General features: G+C 43.7%; 1 protein-coding gene and 1 long non-coding RNA gene across 12 annotated transcripts in view; one reads left to right on the top strand and one right to left on the bottom strand.

Annotated features, from left to right (window-relative positions):
* The window catches only part of LOC132827687 (fas-binding factor 1 homolog), a 113,265-nt gene that overhangs the window by 19,184 nt on the left and 81,346 nt on the right, over window positions 1-12,735 (top strand). For 10 of the 11 annotated variants that reach the window (XM_060844345.1, XM_060844350.1, XM_060844346.1 and 7 more), the window contains 2 exons: window positions 2,136-2,186; window positions 11,301-11,448. In XM_060844345.1, the coding sequence (XP_060700328.1) occupies window positions 2,136-2,186; window positions 11,301-11,448 (199 nt within the window). Of the gene's footprint in view, window positions 1-2,135; window positions 2,187-4,003; window positions 4,079-11,300; window positions 11,449-12,735 lie in introns of those variants that run through there. The other variant, XM_060844355.1, reaches the window with a different exon arrangement.
* Window positions 11,983-12,735, bottom strand: part of LOC132827690 (uncharacterized) — a 93,492-nt gene continuing 92,739 nt past the window's right edge. Inside the window, exon 4 of the long non-coding RNA XR_009646029.1 lies at window positions 11,983-12,060. This is a non-coding gene — a long non-coding RNA (uncharacterized LOC132827690). The remainder of the gene's footprint in view (window positions 12,061-12,735) is intronic.

Below are 12,735 nucleotides of genomic sequence, written 5' to 3'. Positions count from 1 at the left end.
GATTCCAATCTTGTGCGACTGTCTGTGTGGTGTTTGGAGGTTCTTCTTTTTATCTGCGTGGATTTCCTCCCAGAGGAAACCCATGCAGACAAAAATGTGCAGGTTATCCCATCGTGTTCAGGGATGTGCTGGCTAGGTGGGGTAGCCATAGGAAGTGCAGGGTTACAGGGATAGGGTAGGGGTGTGGAACTGGATGAGATGGTCTTCAGAGGGTCAGAGCAGACTTGATGGACCTCTATCTGTACTGTAAAAGTTCCATGTTGCTAAGCAACAATAGGAGAAATCATCATGGGGAATGAGGAAATAGCAGACACAGAGAACCAACATTTTGGCTCAGATTTTGTGATAATCTGCAATATAGAGTCATAGAGATGTACAGCACGGAAATAGACTCGTTGGTCCAACCTGTCCAGGCTGACCAGATATCCTAAATAAATGTCCCATTTGCTAGCATTTGACCCATATTCCTCTGAACCCTTCCTATTCATATATCCATTCAGATGCCTTTTAAATGTTGTAATTGTACAGCTGTACTAGCTTTCACCACTTCCTCTAGCAGCTCATTCCATACATGTTGTGAAACTTGAAAGGGTTCAGAAAAGATGTTGCCAGAGTTGGAGGATTTGAGCTATAGGGAGAGGTTGAATATGCTAGGGCTGTTTTCCCTAGAGCGTTGGAGACTGAGGGGTGACCTTATAGAGGTTTATAAATTCATGAGGGGCATGGGATGGGTAGGATAAATAGACAATGTCTTTTCCCTGGGGTGGGGGAGTCCAGAACTAGAGTTTAGGGTGAGAGGGGAAAGATATAAAAGGGACCTAAGGGGCAAGGTTTTCATGCGGAGGGTGGTATGTCTATGGATTGAGCTGCCAGAGGATGTGGTGGAGGCTGGTACAATTGCAACATTTAAAAGGCATCTAGATAGCTATATGAATAGGAATGGTTTGGATATGGGCCAGGTGCTGACAGGTGGGACTAGATTTGGTTGGGATATCTGGTCGACATGGACGAGTTGGACCGAAGGGTCTCTTTCCGTGCTGTACATTTCTATGACTCTATGTACCACCCTCTGTGAAATGTTACCCTCAGAACCCTTTGAAATCTTTCTCCTCTAACCTTAGTCTATTTACCCCATCCATGCCCCTCAGGACCTTATAAATCTTTATAAGGTCATCCCTCAGCTCCAGTGCTCCAGGGAACATAGCCCCAGCCTATTCAGCCTCTCCCCATAGATGGAAGATGTGAATCCTTTGGAATTCTTGATGTAGCAGACTGTGAGCAAATTGTCCAGGGAGTTAGAGGTTCCACTGGCAATTTCAGAGGAGTCACTACATTTGGACTCCTCTGAAAGTTTCCATTTAAATTGAAGAATTTGGAAGGTTCTGTTGCAGTTAAATAAATAGTAAGGAAAAATTAGTCTATTAAAAACTTGTCTACCTCCCAAGTAACTATTAAAGAGAACCATCCACCCCCAATTTACCTCATACACACAAGTACACCACATCCCGATCCCTTACAATCCCAGATCCTGACCTGACCATACCCACCCTCTGGACCTGAAGCCCTCAACTAACACCTCCACCATCTGGGACTTTAATCCTTTTCTACTCCTGGGACTCCTCTCACCCTAGTTTGTGGGACCAAGAGCTGTCAAAGCTGCTGTCAATGATGCTGGACCTTTAAATCACAGAATAAGGCAATTGACTGCTTTGGAAAATGTATATGGATTAGCCAGGAAGCGCAGAACAGGAGCATTTCCCAGTTGACAGGCTGTAACTAGCTAAGTGCTGGGACTTGAACTAATTACAATCTAAATAAGTGACTTGGACATAGAGAGCAAGAATGTTGTATTTAAGTTTGTTGACCATATTAAGTGATGACAAAATATGAATGTAATGTACCAATATGCAGTGTACAATAAAATATAAAACAGGTAATACTTGACCTTTGGAAGGCTTTTAACATAAATTTGTGTTTATAAATTGCAAGCAATGTAGCTGAACTCTTAATTGCAGTGGAGTATTTCACTAAGGTTAAATTGGTTAAAGCATGCCCGAGTGTTCTATATAGAACTGTCTTGCAGAATTATACTACTGCTGACTTTAAGGACCTCCTGTGCTGTTTTTTTTCTGTAGGAGTCAGAGATTTCAGATGCTGATCCTCAGGCTTTGTTAGAAACTATGAAGGTAAGAAAAGTATTTGTGTTTCAATTGATAACAACCAATATGTTTTGCTGCTATGGTATAGACCGCATTGAATAACAGGGCAGGGTGATTATGAGCCTGTACTGTAACTCTTTTGGTTACAGATCCTCTTATCCATTTCAGCTGAGCCCGAAGATTACATGTTGATTCCACTATTACTCCCTGTTATCGCCAATGTGGATAGCTGTCTGTTTGGTTTTATAGAATCATTCCATATTACAGCACGGAAACAGACCCCATGAATGCTGACCAAATTTCCCAAACTAAACTAGTCCCATTAACCAGTGTTTGCACCATATCCCTCTAAACCTTTCCTATCTAGATGCATGTCCAAAGTCTCTTACATATTGTAATTGTAACCACCTCTACCACTTCCTCTGGCAGCTTGTTCCATATATGCACCACCCTCTGTATGAAAAAGCTGCCCCTTGGGTCCCTTTTAAATCTTTCCTCTCTCACCTTAAACCTATGCTCTTTAGTTTCTGCATCTTTTCCAGTTTAATAACATTCTTCTTATAGCAGGATAATCAGAACTGTACACAGTACTCCAAATGTGGCCGTACCAATATCTTGTACACTGTGTCCTAACACCTGCACTCAGTGCTCTGACCAAAGAAAGCAAGCGTGCCAAATGCCTTCTGTGCCAACCTGTTTACCTGTGACAGCACTTCCAAGGAACTATATACCTGCACCCCTAGTACTTTGTTTGTTAACACTCACCAGGGCCCTTTCATTAGCTGTGTAAGCCCTGTCCTGGTTTGTTTTACCATAATGCAGCACCTCACATTTACCTTAATTAAACTCCGTCCACCATTTCTTGGCCCACTAGCCTAGTTGATCAAGAGCCTGTTGTACTCTTAATGTACTGAATTTAATCTTCAACATTTGGCCTTTCAGAGCCATTGCCTTATGCAAGTTAGCAGTATTTAATTCTTATGTGTTTAGTTCATAACTTGATTACTTTTACTTCAATAACTTGTGACAGAATTTTGCAATGAATAAACCTTTACCTTGGTTAAAACTAGAATTTTGTTGGTTATTTTGAAATGGAATTCCATAAATTGATGGGGGGGAGGGGAGCTACATATGCATATATGTATTTTATACCGCTTTAATTAATGCTACAAATGGGGACAAATTGGCAGACTTAAATTTGCATTTACTGGTGCTTGAGTTGACGATACATATCGGTTGGAATTGATAAGGTCAACATTTGGGTTTGGGTATCGCAGTGGCTGAAAGGCAAATAACAGCAGACCAGGGGAGTAGTTAGTTTTGAGTCTGGGGTGGAGAGCAGCACCGCTCCTTCCTGTTATGAATTTAGGAAAATATATATTTAAAATTACATTATTTGTTGCAAATCCTGACAAAGCATACACATTCAGGCATGTGTACTGACATAGGGTTAGTTTGTGCTAAATTAGATTAATTTTCCTTATTACTTAAGTTAGGGGGTCAGTTTGCTCAGTTGACTGGATGGCTGGTTTGCAGTGCAGTGTGATGCTAACAACGTGGGTTCAATTCCCACACTGGTTAAGGTGACCATGAAGGAAACTCCTTCTCAACTTCTCCCCTCGTCTAAGGCGATTTAAACACTACTAGTCATCCCTCCCTGATGAGACAATAGCAGTATGGTCCTCTGGGACTATGCCAATTTTGTTTTACCTTTACAAATTCTTAGTTCATTTTTGAGGAACATCACCTTATGAGATTGGGACAGTTCACCAAAGTTGCAGACATCATGGATCAACCCAATGTTGTTTGTTCATCTTTAGGTGAATTTGAGGAAATTCAGTGGCATGTGGAAGGCAATGAGACACAACTTGAGTATTCCATAATGACAAGAGGATGATTGCTCTATAACTCAGGATACTGTGAGTCTTTGAATGAAGCTTGCATGCTTGGGAGCTTCTATTCAATTGAAGTATTTGTCCATTTTAGCTGGTACCCACTGTGTGCTAATGAGGAGCATCAGTGAGTTGCAGCATTGTATATTGTGGCTGTCACACGCTGACAGCTGTGTGCTGGTGCTGCGGAAGGCAAGTACAAGTGTGGCTTTCCCTCTGCAGTGTCAAATTGCTGTGTTTCTGTCACCCAATACTCATACCTGCAAGTCCTGAGTCACCGTTTGCCCTGTACACATGCACTGTTGACATGGTGGACAAATGAGCTGGTCTCTGTTTAATTGCCAGTCTCTAACATACAATTTCAGGCATTGATTTTGAAGGGCATCTGAAGGAACATTTGTGGACAATGGTGAATTCAAGGAGGATGATGTGAGATTCAACTAGGCTGATGAAATTGAATAGCAAAAGTTGTTGTGACACTCTGACTTATTGGGGCTGAGATCTCCTGCAAGACCAATATTAATTAACACTTGTGTGGTCATGGTTTGCCAGGAACATGCTGATAGGTGTATAGTGAGATTCTCCAGGCTTTTTGGCAAACTGTCTCCGTATTAAGAGGTCGCTGGATAATGGTATCCCATACAAATTTGATCATGGATACAAGGGCCTGCCCATCAAGTACCCAGGCCTGCTCCTCTAGTTTTCCTTTCATGGTTTTCCTGTCACCTTCCTCCTTAAGGGCATCTCCATTTAGGTCCTCCTTGTAATCTTTCTCCTTTGCTGATATTATTTTTTAGCTGGCATCTAGTCCCTTGGTGTGAGTTGGTCTCTGCTGCAGCCTATTAAGGAACATGCAGTAAATAACGACTATCCTTGAAAATCTGTGGGTAAAATTGGGCTCCAAAATGGTCAAGATATCTGCAGCACATCTTTAATGGGCCTATGGCCTATCGGTGATGGTCATCATTTGTAGGTCACTGATATAGTGATGTTAGGGCACCTTCTTCTCACACCTCAAGGGTGTGAGCAACCACTCTTTACTGGGTACCTTTAGGAGCCCACAAGCCAGCTATGGTCCTAGGGTCTGTGCTGGAAAGGTTCAATTAGGCTTGAATCCCTCAGAATAAATAAGTCATTGCAACCTCCAGTAAAACAGACACACACAACACACAGCTGCACGTGGACATGTGCATACAAACAATTGGCACAGCTTTTCTGCTCATAAATGTCTCTGGTTGCCGCATTAGTGTCATGACATGACTGTGGTCTAACGCTCCCTAAACTTGTGGGAATCCAACTACGGACGTGCAGCCCATTGTTCACTCTGTCTGGAAAGTCGCAACAGTTGGGGAAGTCGATGCACTTCTCCACCTGAGCAAACAGCAAATACAGAGGAATCTTGATTATCCGAACGAGATAGGCAGGCACTATTTTGTTCAGGTAATTGATTATTCGGTTAATTGATCCAGTGCCTCTCTTTTGGGGCTCAGACTTTTCTAAAGTTTCCTTTTTCCTCACTCTGCCTGCCTTGCTCCCTCTGTCTGTGTCAGGGTTTGTTTCCAGGCAGACACGCATTTGTGTGTAAGGGGCCTGTAGCATTGCTGGAACCACCCTCCCCCCACCCCTGTTTCAAAACAAATCAGTTCAAAGGGATTAACCCAGCGAGCACTTAGAGAGTCATAGAGATGTACAGCATGGAAACAGACCCTTCGGTCCAACCCATCCATGCCGACCAGATATCCCAACCCAATCTAGTCCCACCAGACAGCACCCGGCCCATATTCCCCCAAACCCTTCCTATTCAGATACCCATCCAAATGCCTTTTAAATGTTGCAATTGTACCAGCCTCCACCACATCCTCTGGCAGCTCATTCCATACACGTACCACCGTCTGCGTGAAAAGGTTGCCCCGTAGGTCTCTTTTATATCTTTCCCCTCTCACCCTAAACCTATGCCCTCTAGTTCTGGACTCCCCGTTCCCAGGGCGAGACTTTGACTATTTATCCTATCCATGCCCCTCCTGATTTTGTAAACCTCTATTAGGTCACCCCTCAGCCTCCGACGCTCCGGGGAAAACAGCCCCAGCCTCTTCAGACTCTCCCTATAACTCAAATCCTCCAACCCTGGCAACATTCTTGTAAATCTTTTCTGAATCCTTTCAAGTTTCCCAACATCTTTCCGGTAGGAAGGAGATCAGAATTGCACGCAATATTCCAACAGTGACCTAACCAATGTCCTGTACAGCTGCAACATGACCTCCCAACTCCTGTACTCAATACTCTGACCAATAAAGGAAAGCATACCAAACACCGCCTTCACTATCCTATCTACCTGAAACTCCACTTTCAATGAGCTATGAACCTGCACTCCAAGGTCTTTTTGTTCAGCAGCACTCCCTAGGACCTTACCATTAAGCGTATATGTCCTGCTAAGATTTGCTTTCACAATATGCAGCACCTCACATTTATCAGAATTAAATTCCATCTGCCACCTCTCAGCCCATTGGCCCATTTGGTGCAGATCCTGTTGTAATCTGAGGTAACCCTCTTCGCTGTCCACTACACCTCCAATTTTGGTGTCATCTGCAAACTTACTAACTGTACCTCTTATGCTCACATACAAATCATTTATGTAAATGACAAAAAGTAGAGGACCCAGCACCGATCCTTGTGGCTGTCCACTGGTCACAGGCCTCCAGTCTGAAAAACAACCCTCCACCACCACCCTCTGCCTCCTACCTTTGAGACAGTTCTGTATCCAAATGGTGGGTTCGCCCTGTATTCCATGAGATCTAACCTTGCTAATCAGTCTCCCATGGGGAACCTTGTCGAACACCTTACAAAAGTCCATATAGATCATATCTACTGCTCTGCCCTCATCAATCCTCTTTGTTACTTCTTCAAAAAACTCAATCAAGTTTGTGAGACATGATTTCCCACGCACAAAGTGATGTTGACGATCCCTAATCAGTCCTCGTCTTTCCAAATACATGTACATCCTGTCCCTCAGGATTCCGTCCAACAACTTGCCCTCCACTGAGGTCAGGCTCACTGGTCTGTAGTTACCTGGCTTGTCTTTACCGCCCTTCTTAAATAGTGGCACCACGTTTACCAACCTCCAGTCTTCCGGCACCTCACCTGTGACTATCGATAATACAAATATCTCAGCAAGAGGCCCAGCAATCACTTCCCTAGCTTCCCACAGAGTTCTTGGGTACACCTGATCAGGTCGTGGGGATTTATCCACCTTTAACCGTTTCAAGACATCCAGCACTTTCTCCTCTATAATCTGGACATTTTGCAAGATGTCACCATCTATTTCCCTACAGTCTATATCTTCCATATCCTTTTCCACAGTAAATACTGATGCAAAATATTCATTTAGTATCTTCCCCATTTTCTGTGGCTCCACACAAAGGCCGCCTTGCTGATCTTTAAGGGGTCTTTTTCTCTCCCTAGTTACCCTTTTGTCCTTAATGTATTTGTAAAAACCCTTTGGATTCTCCTTAATTCTATTTGTCAAAGCTATCTCATGTCCCCGTTTTGCCCTCCTGATTTCCCTCTTAAGTATACTCCTGCTTCCTTTATACTCTTCTAAGGATTTACTCGATCTATCCTGTCTGTACCTGACATATGCTTCCTTCTTTTTCTTAACCAAACCCTCAATTTCTTCAGTCATCCAGCATTCCCTATACCTACCAGCCTTCCCTTTCACCCTGACAGGAATATACTTTCTCTAGATTCTTGTTATCTCATTTCTGAAGGCTTTCCATTTTCCAACCATCCCTTTACCTGCGAACATCTGCCTCCAATCAGTTTTTGAAAGTTCTTGCCTAATAACGGCAAAATTGGCTGTAATGCTATCCCTTATCAAAAATGCCACTCCCTCTCCTCTCTTGCCTCCCTTTCTATCCTTCCTGTAGCATTTGTATCCTGGAAAATTAAGCAGCCAGTCCTGCCCATCCCTGAGCCATGTTTCCGTAATTGCTATGATATCCCAGTCCCATGTTCCTAACCATGCCCTGAGTTCATCTGCCTTCCCTGTTAGGCCACTTAAATTAAACGGCATTTATTTCAATGTATCTGTCCTACCTTGACCCTGCCTGCCCTGACTGTTTGTTTGACTCACTTCTGTTCTCAGCTGTACCCGTCCCAGATCGTTCTCTTTCCTCACTATCTCCCTGGGTTCCCCCCCCCCCAACATTACTAGTTTAAATCCTCCCAAGCAGTTCTAGCAAATTTCCCTGCCAGTATATTAGTCCCTTTCCAAGTTAGGTGCAATCCATCCTTCTTGCACAGGTCACTTCTACCCCAAAAGAGATTCCAATGATCCAAAAATGTGAATCCTTCTCCCATACACTCAGCCATGCATTCATCTGCTCTATCCTCCTATTCCTGCCCTCACTAGCTTGTAGCACTGAGAGTAATCCAGATATTACTACCCTTGAGGACCTCCTTTTTAAATTTCTGCCTAACTCTCTGTAATCTCCCTTCAGAAACTCAACCTTTTCCCTTCCTATATTGTTGGTTCCAATGTGGACAATGACCTCTTGCTGGCCCCTCTTCCCCCATGAGAACATTCTGCATCCTCTTTGAGACATTCTTGATCCTGGCACCAGGGAAGCAACACACCATTCTGCTTTTTCTCTGCTGGCCACAGAAACGTCTGTCTGTACCTCTGACTACAGAATCCCCTAACACAATTGATCTCTTGGAAGCCGATGTACCCTTTGTTGCATTAGAGCCAGTCTCAATACCAGAAACTTGGCTGTTCGTGCTACGTTCCCCTGAGAATCCGTCACCCCCTATATTTTCCAAAACAGCAAACCTGTTTGAAATGGGCATATCCACAAAAGACTCCTGTCCGACCTCTCTTACCCTTCCTGCAGTGAACCCATTTATGTGACTGTATCTGAGACTTTTCCCCCCTTCCTATAGCTGCCATCCATCACATACTGTTGCTGTTGTAAATTCCTCATCGCTTCTATCTGTCTCTCCAACCGATCCACTCGATCTGATAAGATTCACATCCAACAGCATTTATGGCAGATATAATCTGCAGTAACCCTTAAATTCTCTTTAAACTCCCACATCTGACAAGAAGTACGTATCACTGGAAAGGCCATTTTTGCTCCTTTGGAATCTACAGACCTAGAAAATAGCACCATCTTATTCCTCTACAAAACACTGCCTCAGGTTAAATTAATAGCTATGGCTTATATTTTAAGTTTAATCAAGAGACTTATCTCCAAAAACACATAATCAAGAAAGAACCCACTGTACCCACTAATACAGCCTTTCTCTTGGACAGACTTAAAACAACAATTAACTTATCTGATTCTGTGTTGTGAACTTCCACCAAACCGGTTCCTCCAAGATTAGATGTGAAATTCACTGTTTGTTAATTTTCCCAGATGCACTTTGATGTCCAGTGACACATGAATTCAAAAACAGCCTTTGCGTTCTCTCGCGCTCTCTCTCGCGCGCACGTGCGCCCACACCCCACTGTGGGCCCCAACCTCCGCATCTCCCCCACCCCGCATGCATTCCCCAATGCCGTCCACCCCGCACCCCATCTGATCCCCCATCCAACCCTCAACCCCGTCCAATCCCCCCAACATCTTCCAACCACGCCGCCCTGCCTACCTCTGCTCCTGCACCGACCCACAATCCTCCACCCTCCCACCCTCCAGGGCAGCCAGACTGGACACCAAAAGTGAGACTCTGCTGCCTTTTGGTGGGGTGAGTATCCAAATAGCATGCGCGCGCACAGTGTTTTACTGCAACTCTTCATCCTGTTGCATCTTTGCCCTGTGCAGGACCATGTTGGAGGTATTATCTGGGGACAGGGAGGGGTTTAGGGTACACAGCCTCTATAGAACTCCAGGGAAAGTGTGGGTAGAGAGAGAGAGAGAGAGAGGGCGAGATGTCAGTCATTTGGAGACAATGCCTGGGTTCCCATCGATGTCCAGGATTGTTCTCGGCAGCATTTCAGTAGCTGACTTCGCTTCTAATCATTGTAAACAAAAGGCGTGATCAGTGTTGGAAACGCCTCTTTGATGTAATGTTTCTGTCGGGACCTTGATCTCCTTCGGATAATTGATATTCCTCTGTAATAGTGATCAACCTGTGGGTGACAGATTGAGAGATTCTGTAAAGGTGTGAAGAGACATTTGGGAGAAGCCAATTATATTAAAATTGAAGACCACCATGATCTTGAGTGCAACAGGTAGTGCATGAAGTTCATTTGATTGTGGCACATTTCTCGAAATTATTCTCTGAAATTTAGTCTTTGCCTCACTCCCTTTCAGTCATTTTGGAAAGAGTTTGTCACAGATGCAACCCACCTTTTCTTTGGTTGATGTCTTCTGTTTCTTGCTGTCTCTTGTGGAAGCTCTGACACTTGTCTCCTGGCTCTCAATACATGTCACTGGCATTGCCCTTGCTTTATCATAATGTGGTAAGTTAATGCACTCATCTTTTCAACTTCTTCCTTCACTACATACTCTTCACCTGGTAAACATAGGAGTCTGTTTGAGTTTGGCTCTCTGAAGCAAAGAATGATCCTGAGGGGACTACAGAATTGCCCTTCCGCCTTGACAACTGTGTCTAAGCACCTTTCCTTATGGTACGTCACCAACCTTCATCACTGAAGTGTTTCGTTGTGAAACTACTCAGCTTTGCACCACTCACTGCTCCTTCAATCACAGACAGACTGATTCACTCCTGCATTTACTGCTGATAGGCAGGAACCCTGTAACTGCAGGAGTGGCTGTTCTTGCAGATCAGGCACTTCAGCTGCCCTCAACTTTGAACAGAGTCCACAGGCCTGATCAATTGATAGTGGGCTGCATTCTGGGCTGCAGTTGTTGGTTGGACAACCTTACATTACAGGGATGCAAATGTTTTCTTCATTTTCCTTTGGATGTGGGTGACATGGGCAAATCAGTATCTTAGCATCCATCTCTATTACATATCAGCCATAAGGTGTGGAATTGAGTTGCATCTAGACAAGACCAGGTAAGAGCAACAGTTTCCTTCCCTGAAGGACTGTATTAGAAGATTTGGGATTTTAACAACAGTTCAGCAGCTTGCATGGCCTTTTTTGATTCAAGTTCTCGCATCACTGCATTTATTGAATTCAGTTTGACCATGGTGCCATTTGATTGCACATCCTTGGTATTGCTATTCGATTTTTTACAACTGTGAAACTTATTTAGCCTTGGTTCTTTTTCCTTTCTGTGTGCAGGATATTGATGATATGGATGCTGATCTCTTTGGAAAAAGGAAGAAGTTGCATTCTATTCCAAGTGTATCCACGGGAAAGACTGCTGGGACGGAAAGTTCCTCGTTAGAGTCTACCAGAAATGTGCACAAATCGGGAGCAGCAAAAGACAGTAAGTAACATAGCAAACGTTCAAAAATAAGCAATGCTGTCTGTACAATCTGTACAAGCAACACGGCTTTTGTGAGTGGGGGAGTCTTTTTAAGAGATTGTTGGAAACTTTGTGCTAATAAAGCTATAATTAAAATAGTGGTTTGAGCAAGTGTGCACTGGGAATTGTTTCACAAAGCATCCAAATAAGGTGAAGTGCCTTCAAACATGGTCTTTAAAGGATAGCCTTAACTTGGTAAATGGCTTAGTCACTGCTCCCGTTTGGATTCTTTCCCCATCTTGGATTAAGGCCTGGCTCTAGGTTAAGCATGCTAACTATGTTTAAATGTAGTCCTGGAGGTTTCATTGCATAACTTGACCCCACTCTACACCCATTAATCGGCCAAAGCGTCCATCCTTATAATGCACAGCTAAACCTACGTTTAATTAGAATGGAAAACATCTCATACACTATTAGAATGATGCTTGGCTGTCAGACAAACAGCCTTTTTTATTTAGGTAAAAACAATGACTGCAGATGCTGGAAACCAGATTCTGGATCAGTGATGCTGGAAGAGCACAGCAGTTCAGGCAGCATCCAACGAGAAGCGAAATCGACGTTTCGGGCAAAGCACTTCATCAGGAATAAAAAAAAACAGGAAATTACATTACCACAGGAAATGACGACATCAACCCGAGGAAACCTAAGCACATAAAAAGAAAGCAGGCCATACCACCAGTGATTCATCCGGAGGCTCACTAATGATGCTACCCTATACCCATCATGTGCAAGACTAATGTAATTTACAGGATTCCATGCAAAGACTACATAAAATACTATATAGGGTAAACAGGCAGACAACTAGCAATCAGCATCCATGAACACCAACTAGCCACGACCAGCTGTCCCTAGTAGCCATACATGTAGATGATAAGCACCATAAATTCGACTGGGACAACACAATGATCATGGGGAAAGCTAAACATAGGGCAGCCAGAGAATTTCTAGAAGCATGGTAATCATTCATGGACTCCATCAACAAGCACATAGATCTCGACTCAATATACCGGCCACTATAATGAACAAGCAGAACTGGCAAGTGAAGCAGCAGGAATAGAACCAAACAAAATTCCAGAAGACACAGTACAGCAGCACTTCACAGGAGACTCCAAAGCACTGATGTCACCTAGACAGGGAATGAAACATCTGCAAATCAACTTCCCAGCTCGGTGAGCATGCCCACAACCTTGACAACCGGCACCCGAGCTACAAATATTTACACAAACCTTGAATGTTTTTTTCATTTCT

The sequence above is a fragment of the Hemiscyllium ocellatum genome, chromosome 25 (genome assembly GCF_020745735.1).
Source record: "Hemiscyllium ocellatum isolate sHemOce1 chromosome 25, sHemOce1.pat.X.cur, whole genome shotgun sequence".
Lineage (NCBI taxonomy): Eukaryota > Metazoa > Chordata > Chondrichthyes > Orectolobiformes > Hemiscylliidae > Hemiscyllium > Hemiscyllium ocellatum.
This window is presented reverse-complemented; position numbering and strand designations above follow the sequence as displayed.